This window comes from Branchiostoma lanceolatum, chromosome 2 (genome assembly GCF_035083965.1).
Source record: "Branchiostoma lanceolatum isolate klBraLanc5 chromosome 2, klBraLanc5.hap2, whole genome shotgun sequence".
Lineage (NCBI taxonomy): Eukaryota > Metazoa > Chordata > Leptocardii > Amphioxiformes > Branchiostomatidae > Branchiostoma > Branchiostoma lanceolatum.
Genome location: NC_089723.1, coordinates 37,973,732 through 37,996,501, shown reverse-complemented (window position 1 = coordinate 37,996,501; position 22,770 = coordinate 37,973,732). Strand labels below are relative to the sequence as shown.

The 22,770-nt window shown below is 43.0% G+C and overlaps 2 protein-coding genes and 1 long non-coding RNA gene across 3 annotated transcripts in view; 2 read left to right on the top strand and 1 right to left on the bottom strand.

Annotated features, from left to right (window-relative positions):
• LOC136428964 (collagen and calcium-binding EGF domain-containing protein 1-like) overlaps nt 1-22,770 on the bottom strand; it is a 62,114-nt gene that overhangs the window by 24,014 nt on the left and 15,330 nt on the right. The gene's annotated exons all lie outside the window — the stretch shown is intronic.
• Nucleotides 13,049-19,383, top strand: LOC136428960 (uncharacterized). Its single transcript, XR_010754686.1, has 4 exons — nt 13,049-13,804; nt 14,535-14,641; nt 16,577-16,698; nt 17,043-19,383. It is a non-coding gene; the product is annotated as an uncharacterized lncRNA (long non-coding RNA).
• On the top strand, nt 19,630-22,570 carry LOC136428958 (tigger transposable element-derived protein 4-like). Its single transcript, XM_066418808.1, has 2 exons — nt 19,630-21,507; nt 21,770-22,570. Exons 1-2 carry the CDS (start codon nt 20,352-20,354, stop codon nt 22,198-22,200), a joined length of 1,587 nt encoding a protein of 528 aa, XP_066274905.1. The 5' UTR covers nt 19,630-20,351; the 3' UTR covers nt 22,201-22,570.

Sequence of the window (22,770 nt, the reverse complement as noted above, 5' to 3'; positions counted from 1 at the left end):
TCTTGCAAACTACTGCTCTCATATTTTTGCTCAAACACATTCGTATGTATGGTGACCTCCAGATCTGTAATGTTGGTTGCTACATTATGTAATTGAACACCACAGGGTGTCTGCTGTTTACCAGTAACCATGGTTGCAGCCGTCTGGGCTAGGTCGTTGACCCTATTTGTTGGGGAGCGGGAAGAGGAGGAAGAGACGTGGCAAAAACAATATAATGATAATGCTAATTAAATGTGCATTAGTCTGTGTAGATGATCGCTATATTTAAGAGATTGCACTGGGTTTCTATTTTGTCACGGTTTCTTCCTGTTGCTAGGTAGAAGGCCCGACAGAAACGCATAAAGGGACGTCAAAAACAAGCCGAAACACAACCTCTGCTTGGAACATCCTTGCTATAAAATGCAAAGTGATCTGTGATGGCCGCGCGCGGCTTACGAGTGGTGCGTTCTATTCTGGAAACAAAATGACCGCTCCGTGTGACATGGCCTCGCGCGGATTGGGGGCATCTGCATTTCGCCCTCGAAATCGATAAGAAGTTATATACCGACAGAAAGAAGAATCTTTGCTCGTTCACACACACTAGATTTCCTGTTGGTTTGAAATCTACAATAGGTTGAAAACAACAGGAGAAATTACACGAAAATCACCTGATTTTGGGTCGTATTTTTGGCTAATGTAAAGTTGGCGGTCTAACAAGTCCTTTTTTCGGTTCGATAACAAGGCTGCACGGCGATGGGTCAAAACTAGAGTCGATGTCATTGCCATGACGGCGTTTGGATTTCGACCGCGATTTAGCTGTCGTTAACGACAACACTTATCTTACATCGCAACCGATCATAACACTGCAACCGACATCGCTATCTTTACATATCGCAGCAATCGAGTCTTTACATCGCAATCGAGTCCTTACATCACATTCGAGTCGCTACATCGCAACCGAGGCCTTGACACCGCAATCGAGTTCTTAAATCGCAACCGAGTTTTAAAACAGCAGTCGAGTATTTAAAACAACAGTCGAGTTTTTAAAACAGCAACCGAACCTTAAAAAAGCGGTCGAGGATTAACTCCACGGGAGCCTAATTATATGTAGCACCTCGTTCACTTCACACCTTCTTAACACCTAATGGTTATAGGCCACCGGAGGGCGCAAATAATCGAGTAGTTAGGCATATGGCATTGGTCTCCGTTGATTCAATGAGGTTTTATCCTCCTTGGTTGATTGGAAACATTATCCTGATTTGTTTATATATTTTTCTCATGAGATCTAATCTCATGAACGCAAACTTGAGTCAAACCACTCAAAGGACTGAGGGAAATGATTGCTGAGGACAGGAGATTGCAGAGGACGGGCTATGTAAAAATGGATGAACTATTTGTTATGTCTTGTGACTGGAGGTGGTTCCCTGTGCCAGGTGGTTGCCCGACAAGGTTTGACTGTACTAAATTTCCTAAACTTTCACAGATTAACACTGAAATTGTTATAATCATCTGCATCTGGCACGCCCATGGATGATTGGAATAATTTGTGGGGCGTCATCAGAAACAACACACATCCACATCTCACCTGCATGTTCTTAAAGGTGCCCTAAGCAATATTAGGGCACTGAAAGTCACATATTCAAAATCAATCTTTTTCTGATTTCTATCCATAGTAAGTTTAGATGACACTATCCCATCGCATATCGACCATCATGGAGCAAAAATGCAATGTCGTTGTGTGGTGGGAACTCATTGAAAATCTGAGCACTTGGAGGCCAGCCATCATTTCAAATCTTCCGAACATGCACGATTCTGACCGATAAGTCCCGAACGCTTCCGAAGAAATAATCACGTGGTCATGGCTCAATGTGCTTGGGCATTGTGACGTCACGCGGCCGGAAGTTACCGAAAATTGTCGACAGAAAACGGTTACGGCTGGATTCTGGGCTGATTTTTGGGGGGACCCAATAAATGAAATACTCCTTTTGTGGCTTGCTTCTGTGCTATTTCTAAACGCCCAAAGTATGAAATAATGATGCAGATGCGCTAATATGGGGAAGCAAATGTGAATTTCAACCTCACCAAACAGAATTGTTTTCCCCAGAATATTTCAAGTTTTACCCCCTGAAATTGCTTAGGGCACCTTTAAGGAGTAAACATAAAATCCAATAATGGATAACACTGCAAATATAAATTTTCCGCAATAGTTATGCAAATTAAGTCATATTTGCATGATTCACTTCATTATGTACATTTCTGTCTAAGCTACCTGCATACTAAATATCATGGAAATCGGTTAATCCTTTGTTCAGTAATCCTCCTTGGAAGATTCTGACTGCAGTTCCAGAGCAAGCCGCTAGGGGGTCCAAAAGTACAGCACTTCTTCCTTACATCACAATCTGCCACCAAAAAATAAAGACCACAGCACGTTCAAGTCAAATGATTTAAAAAAAAGAAAGTTGTGATGCAGTACCAAGCTCACATACCAGGGGGACCAAAAATCAACATTGACCTTCGTATTCCAAACACCGACCCACATATCAAAAATCATTACAATCCATCTTGACTAATGCTGACTACAAACATCCTGAAGGAAAGGAAGAAGGAAGCACAAACATACTATACCAAACATACTATAGCAATCAACACAAAGAGAGCGACGTGAGAGCGCGCAGCGAGCGCAGTGAGCACCGTTAGGGCCCTGTCACATTTGTGCGTATATTCAAGTGCGTATGAGTTGCGCATCTACATTTCTTTGGTTTAAGTAAAGTTTGAGGGAAAGAAGTTGTTTTTCACTTTGACCTACCGTTGTGCAGCCTGCTTATCGAACCAAAGACATGACGTCATCGGCTGCAAACTAAAAAAACCTAAACCAAAAATATGTTAATACGCAATTCCTGCGGACTTGTATGTACGCAGAAGTGTGACAGGGGCTTTAAGGGCCCTGTCACATTTGTGCGTATATCATGTCCGTGTCAGTTGCGTATCAACATTTTTTTCATACGCAGGCGTGCGCACAATGCGCACCTAATGCGTATCTCAATCGTTTTGTGAAAGTTTTACGTACGCAGGCACACGCAAGGTACGGCCCAGTACGCCTGATATTTTTGAAACTACCGAAAACTTTCGTGCGAACGCTGTTACGCAGCTCAGACGTTATAAATACGCAGTGCATACGTCCGACATCGGTCGAGGGCGGTACGAGCGCGCTTTGTGTTCGCGCTTTATACGCGGTAGTACGTTCTCTTGCGGCACGATCTCTGCGCAGCGTACACATAGCGTACTTGCAGCGCAGATACAACGCATGATGAGTATAGCGAATAATAACATACATCACGAATTAGTGCCGTTCATCCTGCGATCGGGCAGCGCATTGTACGTATCAGTGACGTATGACAAACGCACAGATAACGAACGGATAGCGTACATATAGTACTCGACAAACATCCGGGGTACATTCCAGATTGGGTAAATTATTGGTCGGGTATTCAATTTAGTTTAAGGGCAGAGAGAAAACAAACACAACCAGCAAAGTGTACATAACTTTTGATTTAGATAATTATTGAAATGCCCCGCGCACATGCATCCCTGTTACATACACATAAAAGTTCTACTTGTCGTTACTTGTGGAGGCGTCTTCTAATAACAGTTTTCGTAACTACTGATATCGACGCAACCAAATTCACAGGGTAAATAATGGCTCTAAATGTCATGGAGTGTTCCATAAGTAAAATTGGTGTCCCTGTTACACATATACAAACGGTCCTACTTGTCATCAGTTGTGGAGGCGTCTTCCCATAACAGTTTAAGTAAACACTAATATCAATGCAACCAGATACGTTCATAATTCGATTAGCATCAGTTGGAAGTGCGTCAGGCATGCGGTTGGCAGACGTTGTGTACGTCCGGAATACGCTCAACATGCACACCTGATACGCAGCTATTCGCTGCAAGGATAACAGTATTGCGCACTTCATATGCAAATCATACGTGTCTCATATGCACAATATGAGCGCCGCGCATAACTCAAGAAATTTGATATTTTGAGCGTACAACTGCGTATTGTCAAAATTTCATACGGAACTCACGCGGAATTGCTTAAACGCACAAGTGTGACAGGGATTTAGGCCTCAGCTTGAGCGCGACGATAGCGCCGACAAGTAGAATACATAAGACCAGAGGAGAGTGTTCTGGTTCGGCTGATGACATTTTTCTGAATCCAAGATCGTATATTTGTATTGGTATTTACCGACCACCAAATACTGACATCAGCAGAGAACTCAATAAATGTATGAAGGAATCCATGAGCACTATCAATATCACCTCGTTACATTACCGGTGATTTTGATATTAATCTACTCAGCAACACAAACCAACATACCACCGACCATGTTAACGATATGTTTTCATATGTCTTCTATCCACTTATATCTAATTCCACGAGAATAATACTCATTTTCACATATTAAAGAATAAAAAGACCGGTGGAATAAATCGCTTGGTTGTGTAAGAATAGTCTTTTTATTCATTAATATATGCAACTGAGTATTTGTAAGTTGAAAGAGCCAGTCATCCTCCATAGCCCAGAAACATGAAACAATTCCACAATTCCAAAACAAGTGGATGGCTGCCTCTTCTTCCGCTAGAGTTTTATATGGATAGTGCTTTAGTAGTAACTGTTCCAAATGTGAAAAGCAGCTCATATTGAAAAATTCTAGTATGGAAAGTTCATAAGGTAAGCTGTAATGTTGTTTCCAAAGTATAGGTGTATTGAAGCGTTCTTCCCAAGAATGTTGTATTTTGATAGGATTCACACAGCTTTGTTTTTTTCTTGAAAAGATTTACAAATATTTCTATACTTTTTTCTGAATTCCAAGTCCTGTCCCTAAGTCGGCGTACAAACCCATAAATCTGGGGATGCCTGCCTTAAAAACGATTTCCAATAGACTGAATTCGTAGAAATTAACTGGCTATATTGAAGTTCTGGACGGACATATACAAATTTTGAGGTGAAGTTCGCATAAGTAAGAAATCCATTTTCTGAATCCAAAATATCATTCAGAAATCAAACTCCTCCCGTATCAAAAGCTGTCAAAAATAATGGTCTTTTATTCTAAAATGTTTCTTATTTCAAAAGTTGAAATTTCTTCTCCTAAAACAAACAAGTATGGGGAAAGAAGGCAACCCCAGGTATGTCCGAAGACCGTGGATTGCAATTCATCAATAAAGCGATAAACTCCACGGCCATTCCGGGACGATTTAGAGATGACCCACTCAACGGCAATACAGTCACTAATAGCGGCGATTCGCCGTGGAATTCATCTATTTAGTGATGAACTCCACGGACATTCCGAGACGATTTAGTGACGAACTCAATGGCAATGCCGTCACTATAATAGCGGCGATTCGCCGTGGAATTCATCGATTAAGTAATGAACTTCACGGCCATTCCGAGACGATTTAGTGATGACCCACTCAACGGCAATACAGTCACTAATAGCGGCGATTCGCCGTGGAATTCATCTATTTAGTGATGAACTCAACGGACATTCCGAGACGATTTAGTGATGAACTCAACGGCAATGCCGTCACTAATAGCGGCGATTCGCCGTGGAATTCATCGATTAAGTAATGAACTTCACGGCCATTCCGAGACGATTTAGAGATGACCCACTCAACGGCAATACAGTCACTAATAGCGGCGATTCGCCGTGGAATTCATCTATTTAGTGATGAACTCCACGGACATTCCGAGACGATTTAGTGATGAACTCAATGGCAATGCCGTCACTAATAGCGGCGATTCGCCGTGGAATTCATCGATTAAGTAATGAACTTCACGGCCATTCCGAGACGATTTAGAGATGACCCACTCAACGGCAATACAGTCACTAATAGCGGCGATTCGCCGTGGAATTCATCTATTTAGTGATGAACTCAACGGACATTCCGAGACGATTTAGTGATGAACTCAACGGCAATGCCGTCACTAATAGCGGCGATTCGCCGTGGAATTCATCGATTAAGTAATGAACTTCACGGCCATTCCGAGACGATTTAGAGATGACCCACTCAACGGCAATACAGTCACTAATAGCGGCGATTCGCCGTGGAATTCATCTATTTAGTGATGAACTCCACGGACATTCCGAGACGATTTAGTGATGAACTCAATGGCAATGCCGTCACTAATAGCGGCGATTCGCCGTGGAATTCATCGATTAAGTAATGAACTTCACGGCCATTCCGAGACGATTTAGAGATGACCCACTCAACGGCAATACAGTCACTAATAGCGGCGATTCGCCGTGGAATTCATCTATTTAGTGATGAACTCAACGGACATTCCGAGACGATTTAGTGATGAACTCAACGGCAATGCCGTCACTAATAGCGGCGATTCGCCGTGGAATTCATCGATTAAGTAATGAACTTCACGGCCATTCCGAGACGATTTAGTGATGAATTCAACGGCAATGCCGTCACTAATAGCGGCGATTCGCCGTGGAATTCATCTATTTAGTGATGAACTCCACGGACATTCCGAGACGATTTAGTGATGAACTCAACGGCAATGCCGTCACTAATAGCGGCGATTCGCCGTGGAATTCATCTATTTAGTGATAAACTCCACGGTCATTCCGAGACGATTTAGTGATGAACTCAACGGCAATGCCGTCACTAATAGCGGCGATTCGCCGTGGAATTCATCTATTTAGTGATGAACTCCACGGTCATTCCGAGACGATTTAGTGATGAACTCAACGGCAATGCCGTCACTATCAGCGGCGATTCGCTTGAGTGTGGCATCACTATGTATTGTCTTTTTTGATGTTGGAATAAGAAAAACGTGGAATTTATCGATTTAGTGAGGAACTCAACGACTATGCCGAGGCGATTCATAATCCATCGATTTAGTGATGAACTCCACCACCATGCAGAGACAATTTAGAGATGAACTCAAAATTATGAACCCCACGGTCGCAGTAATCGTAATGAGATATACGGCCGCGGGAATTACTCTTACCAATTTGATAGCGTCCGACTTTGGGACCACGGAGCACTGGCCGGCCATGCCTCATATTTCCGGCGCGATTTCTATATTATGACAATTGGGAGGGTACGTTGCGAGTACGTCACCTTCGCTGAAAAAAACGCATTTCAACTGGTAGGTGTTTACATTTGGAGTTCGTTTGTTTGCTATGTGCATAATGTAACATTTTTTCGGGATCAAACTACATGAGCCATTTGCTTTGCCATTCCCTGAGGGCGTTCAGATCTGCTTGCAGAAGTTGTGAATCATTCGGGCTTGTGCGTCAGTGTGCCGGTTGAAATGGCGATTTTTGTTTTAGACTTAAAAAAAAACGCAAGTGGCAAAATGCCGCGAGCTCACCGCGAGCTTGCCGGGAGCTCACCACGCTGTTTGTTGTGTAAAAAGTGATATGTTAGTTTTAAATTTATACATATATTCGTATATTCTATAATATGTTACCTTTATTGCACCTAGTGTCATAAGTGAACATCCTTAATCATCGCCTCAAATCAATTTTTGATGCATTGCACTAATTGTACATTGTATTTTGATAAATTGACAACACTGCGATTTCCAATGAATTGAAATCACTTTCATCATCAAACTACATTCGGTCCATCCCCCTAGCTATTGATCTGTTTGCCAGTTTGGTTAAACCTATCTTAGTGTATTGTAGTGAACTTACTGGAATAGGTGCAGAGATCTAACTTTCAGTGGGATGACGCAATGTCCCAATGAACACATCAGAACATCTAGATCTACAGCTACAATCCCCAACTTGATATCTAAATGTTGATGAACTCCATAGTTACGGCGCTATCTATTTATCTATCTATATATCTATCCATCTATGTATCTATCTATCTATCTGTCTATCTATCTATCTATTTTTTTCATTAATTTTTCAAAATAATATATCTATGTAGAATAACAAAATTGAGAATCAGCGCACATTGTGCTGTGGCTTCGCGGTTCCCGGATTTGTCTCGTTGACGGTGTGCCCCTGGGAGAGGCACATTACTGGACATTTTTCTCACTTCACTCATCAGGTGAAAACGAGTACCTAGCTTCGGTTAGGGACGTCACTCTGATAGGACGTTAAATGGAGGTCCCATCTTTGAGGAGATCCTGACCTCCCAATGTAGACACCATTATAGACGTTATCTTTTTTAATCATTATATACGAAATCAGGTCCGTCTTTTACATGATTAATGAGGAAAAGTTGAAATTCCCTTTCAATGTGCTATTTTTGGGATGACGACCAATATACGAGGACACATATGGACAGTGACAGGCTTTGGGTCAACATGTGGTCAGTGCTTTTCACAATGTCAATGGCGCTTTAAGGCATATGAACTGGGAACTGTGACATAGAGAGGAAAACCGATTGATATATCGATTATGTAAATATGGACAAGTTTTGTACTTCAAGCATGTACTTTTGACAAGTCTCCATGTTGTTCAGTTTTTCTGTGTCATATGGTTTTGTCATTACAGTTGTATTTGCGTATTAGTTATTTTGATATCGATACTAGGCAAAGTGTTCTGTACTGTCCCGCTAAACAGACTGAGAAGTGCAACAGACAGAAAACTCAAGGAGGAACAGGCTGGATTCCGACCCAACAGGTCCTGCAGTGATCAAATATTCACATTACGAAACATTATTGAACAGAGTCTTAAGTTCCAAAGACCAGTATCCTTAAACTTTATTGACTTTAAAAAGCATTCGATAGTATACACAGAGAATCAATACTGAGAATCAGTACTCAGAATCAGTACTCAGAACATATGGTACACATGAAAGGTTCACAGACATCTTACGAGGGATCAAGTTGTTGTGTTGAAGGTCGACTCAGCTATACTGACAGCTTTGATATAGTCACTGCAGTAAGACGGGTGTGTTCTATCCCCTCTGTTGTTCATTATCACCATAGATTATGTTATGTGTAAAGCCATGGACAACCCAAACTTTGGCCTAGTCTGGAAAGGAAGTAGTCGTCTGACCGATATTGACTTTGCAGACGACATTACCTTAACAGCCGAGTCCCATCAAATTCTCCAAGATATGACCATCAACACAGAGACAAATTCAGCCAAAGTAGGTCTGAGAATTAGCGGCAACAAAACCAAAGCAATGCAGGTTGGAGAGCACCCCCCCCCCCCAATTACACATCTTTCATACAAGTTAACAACATTCGGCGAAGCTATGGGATCGCTGAACTCTAGTTGTAGAATTGATTAGCCTTGCTCTAAATGATGTAATGATGATAATGTAATGGTGATGATGTAATGATAATGATGATGTGCTTACTTGCTTACTTACTTATGTCGAGACCTTCCAGTCACGAGTCGAGATGGCAGCCCAAGTGTTTTGGTCCTTTATCGCCTGGAGCAAACTATCCACTTTAAGGCCGGTGTCTTTCTTGAGAGTGTCTATAAAGGTTGCTGCGGGTCTTCCTGGCCTCCTTTTCTCATGCTTGGGAATCCAGAGTACCAGGTCAGCTACTTCTTCCTTGCTCCTGAGGCAGTGTCCGTCGAACTTCAACCTCCTTGTCCTGATCTTATCGGTCAGATTTGGTAGGCCAGCATACAAGTCTTTGTTGGTAATGTGTTGTGTCCAGTGGATGTTGAGCGTTGTTCTCAGAAGCCTCGTGTAACACCCATCCAACTGCTTTTCTAACTTGGAGGTAACTGTCTATGTAAAAGTAAATCAGTCATCCTCAATTGAGGTGAAGTGCAATGCTTTTTCAAGCAGCTAGTGGTAGTGCAATGCGGCTTCGCTGCGGCTCGCGTTTTTTGGCCAAGCACACCGGGTCACCCCTACTCTTCTCGATAAGTGTGTTGGGTTCTTTTACGTGCAGAGGTTTGACGCTTGAGGCTTACTCCCGAAGCTCCCTCAGGAAGAGCCTCACTTTCAACTTGTGTGAGAGAGTTGATCTCCAAACCTTCTTCATCTTGTTACAAGCCTGCCAGGCTGCTGCTTTTCTTGCTGCTATGTCCCTTGCTGTACTTTCCATTCTGGACTTTTACCTCCTCCAAGGCAGTACCATCGCTTGTCTTGAGGCAGTAAGGGGTTGGAATGTTAAAGGGCATAAACTTTGTTTTGCCAGCGTTCATGCAGAGACCAACCTTGCCCACTGAGCTCTCCACACACCCAAGCAGTTCCTGAGCTTGTTGAATTGCCTCTGACATTAACGCAATGTCATCAGCGAAATCCAAATCAGTCACTGTCTCGGGCCAACTCTTCTGCTCCTCCTCCTCTCTATCTGTAGACCTCCTCTCTACCGTCAATATCCGTCCTCAGTGCATAGTCTGTATCTGAATCTGTATCTATATAGCCGGTTCCGCCATTAGGCGCAACACACCAGCTTCGCAGGAACGCGGCGCGACAGCAGCTGTCTGTTACACCGAACGGTCTGTTACACCTAGTCTTTGCATATCTGACTGCAACCGTTCCTTAAAGCTACTTAGTGAAGATGCTCCTACAGTACTTGATGACAACGAGTTCCATTCTACTATGGTTCTCGGAAAATGCGAATTTTTGAACACATCAATCCTTGGCTGATAACTCCGGTACTTAAAAGCATGGCGATTTCTAGTCCTCTTCTGAGCTGGCATTAGATACTTATCAGTCTATACGTCTACAGGTTTATTAGTCATTTTGTACATCATGCAAAGTCTGGACGTTGTTCTTCTGTATTCAAGGGACATCCATTGCAGATCAACAACAATCACAAACAGCCTGATATGGAGCTAGTGTGTCCCTGTAGCACCCCTGCATACAACTCAAAGAGTTCAGTTTCACCATCAGGGGAGATGACTTTTGCCTTTGTGTCCTGGTACATGCTGGCTATGGCTTCCACCAGTTGGTCAGGAAACCGTATGCCTTAATCTTCAACATCTTTCCTCTATGTACAGTATAAAAGGCTTTCTTAAAGTCGATGTGATTATTGCTGTTTGATGATGATGTAATGATGGTTTACTGCCCTACATTGTACCATGTACGTTTGTCTAGCAATAAAGTTCATTCAATAAATTCAATAACTTGCTCATCTGGGCTTCACATGCGCCGCACGTCAGTGAAAGTGCAAATGAAAATTGGTGAAAAACTTTAGCGACGGTGCCGTCATGAGCTGCCGCCGCAGTGCCGCCGCAGTGCCACCGCGGTGCCGCATCCCAGTGAGAGCCCACTGATATTTCTAAGTGGTTCCCTCCAGCCAGGGAGAATCGTGTCTTCCAGACGTTCTTTAAATGTATTTCCAAAACGGTTGGCATTAACTGCGGGGTTAAGTCAAACATGTCAACATAGTATATCCTGAACGTGAATAACCCAGTAGTGTTCTTCTTCGACTGAAGTGTCGTGTTTTTTTAAAAATAATCTTGTCAGTAGGTAACTAATTCAATCTTAAGCTTAGCGAGAGTATCTAATCAACTGTGTTTGACTGTCAACGATCAATAGGAATTATCTTAATTCATCCCTTACGGCGAAACATTGAGTACAATTTGCGATACAGTGTCTGACTGGTATATCAAGTTCAGTTTATCACTGTATTTCTTGAATGGCACAAGATCATGTCGAGTACAGGTAGACGAGGGGTCTGATTTCTTTCCAAAGCGACTAACTCGCATTCTATCAACTTCCGTACTGGAATAAATGTACAATGCATAGATCTAATTTTCAGTGGGATTAAGCAATATTCCAATGAATAGATCAGAACATTTACAGCTACAATCCTCAACCTCACTACAATGCAGTAAAATGGGTTGAACCAAACTCTTAAACAGATCAATAGCTAGGGAGATGGACCGATTGTAGTTTGATGGTAGTCAATTTATCAGAAATCGCAGTGCTGTCAATGAATCAAAATACTACAATGTAAAATCATACAAGTGCATTACAAATTGATGTCAAAGGATAACTGAACTTTCACTAATGACACTTGGTGAAACAAAGGTAACATGTTATAGAATATACGTATAACCTTGAAACTGACATATCAATTTTTACAGCCTTGGTCTTTTGGCCGCGGTGAGCTCCCGGTAAGCTCCCGGCAAGCTCCCGTCGTGCGCGCGGCACTTTTAAATTAAAAAAAAAAAAATCGCTATTTCAACTGGCACGCTGGCGGTAGTGGACTGGCACTGGAACGACACTGGGACGTCACTAGGACGGTACGCCAAGCTAGGTTTGTGCACGGCAGTGCGGCGGCAGCCATTCACACGCTACCGCCACAGTGCCGCAGCTCAGTGAGAGGGGGACTTAAGACTTTCAAATCTCGCATCGCCATAGCTTAAGTAATAGTTAGCTTGAATGTGAAAGAAAGGTTTAATGTCAGCTACTTTGTCAGCTCTCCTCAAAGAAATCCTCAAACACCGGACCTCCATTTAACGTCCTATCCGAGGGACGTCCTTAAAAGCTTGAAGCCCCGGTTACACATAGCCGAACATGGCTCCCGAACGCTAGCCGACCCAGGTCGGTGGTAGTTCGGAAGTTGTGTGACCAGTTTTTAGGCCACGCCTATTTTTGGCGCCGAACTTTAGCCGAACATGCGCCGAGCATATCCCAACCATCTCCTAACCAGTAACTGACTGAACCCCGAAGGCTTTCTAACCTACTACCAACCAACCCGACCTCTAGCCGAATCTTTCCTGACTACCTCCGTCCATCTGCATAGCCGAATGTTTTGAAATTTGAACACCAGCCGACTCAGCCGAATGCCAGCCGACTCAGCCCACCTAGCCCCCGAATCACTCTAACCATGGTCGAGAGAGAGTCGGGAGGCCATGTTCGGCTATGTGTAACCGGGGCTTAACTTAGGGCACTAATTTTCACCTGAGTGGGGAAAGTCGTGTAAAGTGGGGAAAGTCGTGTAAAGTGGGGAAAGTCGTGTAAAGTGCCTTTCTCAAGGGCACAACGTCAACGAGACAAATCAGGGGACCCCGGATTTGAACCCAGGACTGCGCCACCGCGACGCTTCTTGGTAACTTGCTGTTACAGGTTCAGGGGTTTATTCTGTTTTGTCGCTGGACGTAACGTTAAACCTAATTCATTGCTTTGTATAAGGAGAGGCATGACTAAGGATCATATTTATGACGTTCTTTATTGCTCATGAAAACTACCTTTAGCAAAATACACATCGCAAGACCCAAAGTGGACCACAATTGGTAGCGCACCATAACCTTGCGCTACGTTAGGTCTCGAAAGCAGGGCAAATAGCCAAAAACTTACTTTCCAAGCAGATGTTGGTGGGGAAGATTATATACCTTTGTTCATATGCCCCATTTTGCGTCCGCAGCCCCCCTTGGGGTACATGACAAGAAGGTAACAATCTTCCGCCATTAAGTTCTGTTTGGAAAGTGCCAAAATGTTACAAGACAACAACTTTAGCGTCCGGATCAGGTTCTTTGCTGATTAGTTTTGATAGACTCCCCATGAATACAATGGAACAATCCGATGAACTCGTTCTCGAAACTCTCACAGATGTTTATTACCATAGTTAAATGTTTCCATCATGGTGAATTTACTGTTAAAGCGTCGTCAATATCCCACATGAAGACTCAATATACTCTATTCAGACCATATGTCTACTATCTGAGGCTAAACTGAGGTTACTCCAGCTCCCTGGGTTACGTGGAGTCCTGGGAACGAGGGTGACCCCCGACCTTTCATGTCCACTGGCGCGAGGTGTGAAAACCGTTCGTCACACAAACATGCACACAAGCACATGTCAGGGCATGTTAGGAACCGACGCGACAGGGAATGCACGTTGTATCGCCACAGCTACTATCTGACGGTAAGTTTATGTTTATGTTTTGCTCGTAACTTTCTTTCTTTCTTTGTGATACCCTCTAACAACCCCAGGAGGGGTAACTAACTGCCCCCCTAACTGAACTAACTGTAACTGTGAACTGTTATTCAAGTCAAAGAAACATGGCGCCATGATAGCCGCGGCGACTATTGGAGGGCTTTTTTTACTGCTAATGTATAAGACTGCAAGACTAAAAAAGCCCTCCAACAGTCGCCGCTAGCCTCTGCCAGGCTCCGCGGATCGCTAGGAAAATACTAGTAGTAGAAATCGGCAAATAGAGTGAAAAGTATGCCAAGGGAAGCTCAATAGGCGACCCACGGAGCTTCCCAGTATAGCGGAGTACCACCCGTACCGAGTCCCCTTCGCATAATTTTCACTCTATTCGGCCGATTTCTACTATTTTCCCAGCGATCCGCGGAGCCTGGTAAAGTCGCCGCGGCGCCATGACGCATCATATATATGAGACGAAAATTAGACCAACTTGAGCAAGGATTTTTGAATAGATATAGTACTAATGATACAACTGCTGCCTTGCATACTAGTAGGTCATAAAACAGACAAACAAAGAGATATATATATTTTGTCCGTTAGACCTCACATCACACAGACAGCATGCAAATTATCTTAGGCGGATATAAAACCTGTTCCAAACCTTGAAGTTTTTGTTAAGTGAGAACCTGAATCAGTGTAACTTTACATCTTCTGTCTTGTACAGGTCACAAGCGCCATGTGCGCCTTATCTCCAGATAATTTGTGGGGGTGAAACGGAAAGGTTGGAATGTTCTAGACTCACAGCCAGGCTTCTGTGACAGCTGTTTACAGGTATGTACAAAACTGATATTTTAAAATACATCAAAACCGCATTCAGTTGTATGATAAAACCCCATATTTTGAGGTTGTTGTGTTGCGCCAAAATAATGGTCCCAATCGTCCCATCTACTATATCAGCTACATATATACTAATACTATTAGTTTTTATCTAACAAGTCGATGGCTCAGCTTGTAAGTACCCTGCTTTGAAAAGATATCTGAAGGAAATGAGAATCAATAAAGAAATGTATGTCATGGCTCTTCAGATACTATTCTCTGATACCTCCTGGCCATGTTGAAAAAAAAGGTGGGTAAAGTAATCTTCCTCCTTGTTCTAAACTAGTAGAGGCTGTGGGGGATCTTGACAAGACAACAGAGAAATGAGCATCTCTCTATTCTGTTGTTGTTGTATATTCTGAGTAATTTTGTTCACAGCCACTTGTTTTTTGTTTGTTATCTTTGATGTGAACCGTTGGTTAATGTAAGGTTAATGCCCTGTTGTTGATGAGAAATTTTGTAGGGAAAATACAGAAAACAGCCAAACAAGTCAACGCTTGTGTCAAGTGTCAGAGTCATAAACCTTACCAAAACAAAAGGAAACCTGGCATCTGCAGTTAGGGAGTTTTCACACCCACTGACATGACCACCCATTGTGTTGTGTTTCTGTTCAGCAGACAAACTAGAAAAACCACATTTGACAGCAAATATAATACTTCAATCCATCATCCTTCCTATGTTGCTATAAAGGGACTGTTTTACTTTTATATCAATGTTTACTAGAAATGAAACATCCTGAAATGTTACTTCTACCCACAAAGGGACAGCCGACTACTACTAGTAAGTATCCAACATCACCCCTCTGGATTTTATGACTTTGTAGCCCCCATGCCAGGCCCATAAGTTTCCCGAGAAAAAAAGGCTACTTGAGTATCAAATATATATGGCTATCTTGAGCTAGTCCAAAGTTGAAACTTTATTCAGTATTTACAACTTCGCAGGTTTTTTGTAAACCTGAATTGCGTTGCAAATTTACACAAACAACAAGTCACCATTAGATAAGAAAATGAACCATCAAAACTACACAGAGGCAAATCACACTTGACACGGTCACAATAGATAAGTAAAATCTCTTTGAAGCACGCTTACCATAGTCACATTAGATATATAAAATCTTGTTGGCGATCATCGTGCAAATACTAAGCTAAAACATTAACAGATATAGCGATGATGGCAATCAATGTAACCTTTTGGCTTACTGTTGCATCAAATCTAGAGTTCTGGGGAAGAAGGACTGTTCATGCCTCTTTGTACGGCTCAACGGCACTTTGTAGGCTGAAGTTTGTCTTAGAAAACATGCTGGATGATACCAAAGACCAAAACGATAATACAGCTTCCTCGACTCAATTCTTACCGGTCCGAGGCAAGATTCCAACCGGTCCGAGGCATGATTCCAACCAGTCCGAGGCATTTCCAACCGGTCCGCGATACATTTCCTTACGTGCTGCGGTAGAATTCCAACCACTCCGCGCCCGTGAGAATTTCCTGCCCTACGCGCTGCCCTGCGCTGCGTTCCTCGACAGAATTTCCTGCCCTACGCGCTGCCCCGTAGGGGCCGTAGGGTCGTAGGGGCCGGCTGGAGCTTCTCTGGCTGACTGGAGCTTCTCTGGCTAGCATTTACGATTTTCGCGCCCCGTGTAGATCTGCTTGGAGATTACCCTCAGTCCCTGGGCTTGGGGTTAAGGTACTAACACAGGCAAGCATTTGTGGGTGGAGGGGTCCCTCTGTCCCTGGGCTTGGGGTACTGGTACTAACACAGGCAAGCATTGGCGCTGATGCTTAAACTAACGGCACACATGACGGTGATATCACATGTATGGAATGTTTTCCTCATATTTTCCAGATGTCTCAAAGATTAAATATTTGCCAACCCATCTTGTTTTACTATAGATACAGAGAGGAGAGGCAGCCTGCAGCGCGGCCCTGCAGTTATTGTCCAAATCCACCAGGCGGACATCATCTCCGGTGATGGGGATGGACGACTTGACACACCTGTAGTAGCAGCTGCAACAGTATGTAATGAAATTTGGGTGAAGGAGATAACTAACATATACAAATGTATACATTTTGGAAATGAGGAGCTTTTCTGCATGATAACATGCTATTATTCCTTAGTGGAACATGATAGGAATAGAAGCTAAAGAAATAAACAAAATTGTCTACCTTCCTACGTTACTAGACCAGAGGCTGGCCCCTTGCTTCTCTCTGTCTGGTTTCTACAAGTTACATGGTTCACAATAGTAAGCCATAGCGTTTGCTGCGGGTGAGCTGAATCCTGTGTTTTTTACAATCTGGTCTAGAAGTTTAGATTTGTCCTTTTCCTTACATTTGTCTAGCATTTACATTTGCATTCTAGAGGAAAAGCAGTGGAGCCACTCCAAGAGAAGAGACTGCTAGCTTCCCTATCAACAGAAGGGATACCAACATGGGAAATTCTCAAATGCAGCAACTCAGCATTTTCCTGACACAAGACTGGGCCCAAGAACTTGGCATTCCTTAAGTTAAGTGACACTTTTCCCTCAATGAACTCCTTTCTCAGGACTTTTTATCATTTGTAATTAACATAAAACTACTGTAATTTTTGTTTCTTTCACTGTTACTTTATGTTCACTGTTATTATTGTCACCTCTGTATTGTGAACTTATCATCATTATAGAAAACCTGTTGTGATTATTTATTATTCCTTCACACATCCGTTCTGTGAAGTTAAAGTTCAGTGAAAATGTCCATTTTCCTTACACCCTGAAATTTTGCTTCCGTGAAGATAAAGTGAATTACAGTAACTGCACTCTTACCATACTGAGCACTTCCAATTCACTGCACTCAAGCCATTCTAAGCACCTGTAAGTCCCTACACTCCAGCAGTCTAAGCACTTGTAAATCACATCAGCCACTCTAAGCACCTGTAAGTCACTCCAGCCATTGTAAGCACCTGTAAGTCACTCCAACCATTGTAAGCACCTGTCAGTCGATACAGCCACTCTAAGCACATGTAAGTCCCTCAGCTGCTCTAAGAACTTGTACGTCACTGCAATCCTGTCACTTTAAGCACCAGTATCATTAATCTTTAGGGTGGTCCCTTCAGTTACTATGTAACTGATTTCCAAGGGAGCCCGTCCGGGTGAATGGTGTTAATAAACGTATGGCTGATACGAGACGGGGTTTCGCCAGGCCTCCATCTGGGTGATTTGTAGTGAATCACCAACTCCAGACAAAAGGATTTGGACCATCGCACACCAGGACATGCCCCTACTCTTTTTACACCTGTAAGTCACTGCACTCCAGCCACACTAAGTACCTGTAAGTCACTCCAGCCATTCTAAGCACCTGTAAGTAGCTCCAACCACTCTAAGCACCTGTAAGTCACTACAGCCATTCTAAGCACCTGTAAGTCACTCCAGTCATTCTAAGCACCTGTAAGCCACACCAGCCACTCTAAGCACCTGTAAGTCACTCTAGCCATTCCAAGCACTTGTACCTCAATGTGCTCAGCCATTCTAAGCACCTCTGACTGCACCCAGGCCAATCTTAGCACCTCTTACTCACTTGTATCATCCTATGTAGTCTGGCCATTCTAATCACTTTAGCTATTCAAACTCACTACACTCTGGCTGTTCTGATTACTTGGGTGTTTGGATGCATGATCGAATAAATGATTTGTTAGCCCCTGAGCAGACGTAGGTGTTTGTATGCATGGTATGACAAATGATCTTTCCTCCAAGCAGACACAGGTGTTTGGCTTCTATTATTCTGATGAATGATGTTTTTACTCTGAGGAGTTACGGGTTTGTGGTTTCTAATGTTCTAATAGATAATTTTTCCCATCTTACCAGACACAAGTATTTAGTTTCTATTGTTCTTCTGATAAACAATATTTTTTTCCTCCAAGCAGAAACATATGTTTGGCTACATGTAATGATGATATTGATTTTTTTATCCTCCAAGCAGATACGTTGGCTAATCTATTATTCTGATGAATGATATTTTCCCTCTCAGCAGACACAGGTGTTTGGCTTCTATTATTCTGATGAATGAGTTGTTTTTTCTCTTAGCAGACACAGGTGTTTGGCAGCATGTAATGATAAATAATTTTATTCCTCCAAGCAGATACAGGCATTTGGCTTCTATTATTCTAATGAATCATTTTTTTCTTTGAGCAGACACAAGTATTTGCTTTCTGCTCCCGTGTGAAATCATGTGCACTTGCACCAAATTGTGCTCTCGCAAGAGCAGATTCAAAAATGGTGCCATAGTTTGGAAAGGAGTCTATCATATCATTGCCAGATGTGAGGAAAAATGACAGAATATTTTTCAGACCTGGGCAGAACTGAGACTGGCCATGAGAAGATGGGATTTTCGTTGTCATACTTAAAGTACAACAAATGTAATGAAAGGAGATTACTAACATATGTATACATTTTGGAAATGAAGAGCTTGTCTGCATGATAACATGCTATCATTCCTTAGTGAAACATGATAGGAATAGAAACTAAAGAAATAAACAAAACTGTCTACCTTCCTACCATGCTTCCTACGTAACTAGACCAGAGGCTGACCCCTTGCTTCTCTCTGTCTGGTTTCTACAAGTTACATGGTTCATAATAGTAAGCCATAGCGTCTGCAGCGGGTAAGCTTAATCCTGTGTCTTTTACAATCTGGTCTAGAAGTTTAGATTTGTCCTTTTCCTTACATTTATCTAGCATTTACATTGAATTCTAGAGGAAAAGCAGTGGAGCCACTCCAAGAGAAGAGACTGCTAGCTTCCCTATCAACAGAAGGGATACCAACATGGGAAACTCTCAAATGCAGCAACTCAGCATTTTCCTGACACAAGACTGGGCCCAAGAACTTGGCATTCCTTAAGTTAAGTGACACTTTTCCCTCAATGAACCCCTTTCTCAGGATTTACTGAAAACTTTTTATCATTTGTGATTTACTTCAAACTACAGTCAAACCTGTATTAGCGGTCACCTTTGCATAGCGGCCACCTGCCCATAGTGGTCACTTTTTGTCGGTCCCTTGGATTTTTCCCATTGACGTAAGCATTAAGAATTAGCCTATAACGGTCACCTGTCCAACGCGGTCGCGGCCAGACGATTTCTGGTCCCTACGATACAGTAACACTGCCAATTACGGTCACGGCGGACGGACTGCCCAAGACCACGACCCACGGTCTGTCATACTGCGGCAGTATCGTCGCGCCGCGCCGAGTTAAATATTTCTATTTTCACAACAAAATGCCGGTACCCCGACCAGGGAGGTTATAGGTCAGCGGACGACACCACTCTAAGTCATGGAGGTAACTTGTGGTAAATATAAGATGTGATATAGTATCGCTGAGGGTAATTACGTTGCCGAAACCTTCTAAATGAATCTTTATACAAGTACCACGGTGTAACTTTCAGATTATAGTGGATTTTATTCAAAGCGATAAATTTAAAAGGAGAAACTTTTCTTGTGGGTACCACAGTAGCATAATGGGTGAATCTGACAAGTTGACGGGCGCGGGAACACAAACACGGCAAAGCATCAAAGGATTCATGCCGAAGCATCAAAGAAATATGACGGTATCGGTCTCTTCAGACAATTTTAACTGTAAAACTGACATGACGCTAGATCACACGTCAGCCATTTTCGTCTACACGAGGCGATTGTGGAGAGCACAATGGCGAAAGCGCCCGGCCCCGGGAGAACTTCGCTGACTCTTCAGCAGAAAGTGGAAGTGATCCGGCTGTCCGAAAATGCCAAGAAATCGTCGAGACAGCTGGCTGCTGATTTCGGAGTCGGCAGAACGCAAATTCAGTCGATCCTCAAACACAAGCGGGAACACCTCGAAGACTTCGAAAATAACGCGCCATCAACCAAGAAGAGGAACGTTCGTCAGACCGGCAACGAGGCGGTAAACAAACTTGTTTGGGAATTCTTTGTTGACACGAGAAAGCGCGGGCTTACTGCTTGTAGCGGTCCGATGTTGCAAGAAGCAGCGCGGAAGTTTGCAGCAGAGTTAGGAGTCAGTGAATTCAAGGCTTCGAACGGTTGGCTTGAGAGTTTTAAGCGACGTCATAACATCGTAGGTGGTACAGTAGTGGGGGAAAGTGCCAGTGTCTCCAATGCTACAGTTGAAGAGTGGAAGGATAAACTTGCTCAGATCACAAGAGGATACGCCCCAGAAGACCTGTATAATATGGATGAGACTGGGCTATTCTTCAGGGCCACAACTACCAAAACATTGTGTGTCAAAGGAGAACAATGCAGTGGCGGCAAACAATCCAAGGAACGCGTGACAGTGATGCTGTGCTCCAACATGGCGGGAGACAAGGAGAAGCCACTTCTGATCGGTAAATCCACCAACCCCCGATGCTTCAAAAACATCAAGAAATCCTCCCTCCCAGTCACCTATGACAATAATAAGAAGGCATGGATGACATCTGCAATCTTCGCGGATTGGATCAAGACACTTGACAAGAAGATGAAGAGACAAGATCGAAAGATTGTGTTATTCATGGATAATGCCCCAACCCACATTGGCATGGACTTGAGTAATATTGAACTGAAGTTTTTCCCTCCTAATACAACCTCTCGCCTACAACCCATGGACCAGGGAATCATCCAAGCTATGAAGTTGAAATACAGAAAGCTGCAGCTCAACAGGATTGTGAATGAGCTGCAGGAGAACAGGGATGCCACCGGTACTGACATTGCTAAGAAAATCACGGTCCTCGATGCCATCCGCTGGGTTGATTCAGCATGGAAGGAGACTGGTCGGGACACCATCAAGAGGTGCTTTGAGAAATCTGGGTTCACCACCTCAAGTCCTGTTGGTGAGTTGAAGTTTTCTTGTTAACTTACATACATGTACTTACTTAGTTCGAGCTCCTGCTCGAATCAATCCAGGTGTGAAAATTCTTTCTTGTTAAAAATTCTATGAATGCTTGTTCAATATGAAAGCAACATTTTGTGAGGTTTATTGGTGTCATCACTCTCCAGACCAACCTTAAGTTGATTTTTCAATGGCTGCTAAATTTCAAGTCTAAATGCTTCCAAGCTAGGCATGACTAAGAATTGTCTACATGTGTTATTCAGCTGCTGTTGACACTGAGCCTGAGGTTGAGGATGAGGCAACGGAGATGGACAGCCTCGCAGAGGAGCTGTTTGGATGCAGTGTGGAGGAGCTGGCCACCATAGATGAAGACCTTGCTACATGTGACACAACTGGCCGAGACTGGAGCCTGCCAGCCTCGACGATTCTTGAGCAGCTGGAGGAGGAGGAGAGAGATGAGGACCACGACGAGGACATTGAAGACAGCACAGATGATAGCACAGATGAGTGTGCAGCCAAGGACTTTAGCACATGTGTAGACATGCTTAAGCAGATTAAAGGCTTCTGTTTGAAGGAAGGTGATGGGGAGACCCATGGCATGGCTCACAACCTGGAAGATGCTTTGTATGCGCTATGGAGTAGAAACAGAGCAAGTAGACAGACCACCATGGTCGAATATTTCACAAAAGTGTGATAGAAAATGCTCAAGCCTTGTGATTCAGTTTCAGTTTAATTGGTAACAAATGTAACAAATGTACAAGTTACATGTTGAAACTACAGTTTGTTTGTTAAAACTACAGTTTGTTTGTTAAAACGCTCTAACTAGGAAAATAATATAAAATCTATACAGTACATGATAGAATGGAAGCTACACTGCTACACTGGTACGCTGGTAAACTACAGTTTGTTTGTTAAAACTACAGTTTGTTTGTTAAAACGCTCTTACAAGGAACAGTTAAAAAGCAACAACGGCAATCAATATAAAATCTATACATATTAATAGAATAGACGCTTACAACATCTAGGGATTCTTGAATGTGAATAAAGATCAATGGGTACTGAAATCGTGTGTCACTTATTGCTCGTGGTCAAAAATCACCATTTTCTCTATAGTGGTCACCTGTCTATAGCGGTCACTTTTGGCCAGTCCCTTGAGTGACCGCTATAGACAGGTTTGACTGTACTGTAATTCTTGTTTCTTTCACCGTAACTCTTTGTTCCCTGTTATCACTGTCACCTCTGTATTGTGAACTTATCATTATCA

What these genes read in the sequence shown, in the direction of transcription:
- LOC136428958 (XM_066418808.1), top strand. Translation starts at nt 20,352, where the DNA reads ATGGCGAAAGCGCCCGGCCCCGGGAGAACTTCGCTGACTCTTCAGCAG. An exon ending in CACCACCTCAAGTCCTGTTG is followed by an intron (nt 21,508 to 21,769) that starts GTGAGTTGAAGT and finishes TGTGTTATTCAG; the next exon opens with CTGCTGTTGACACTGAGCCT.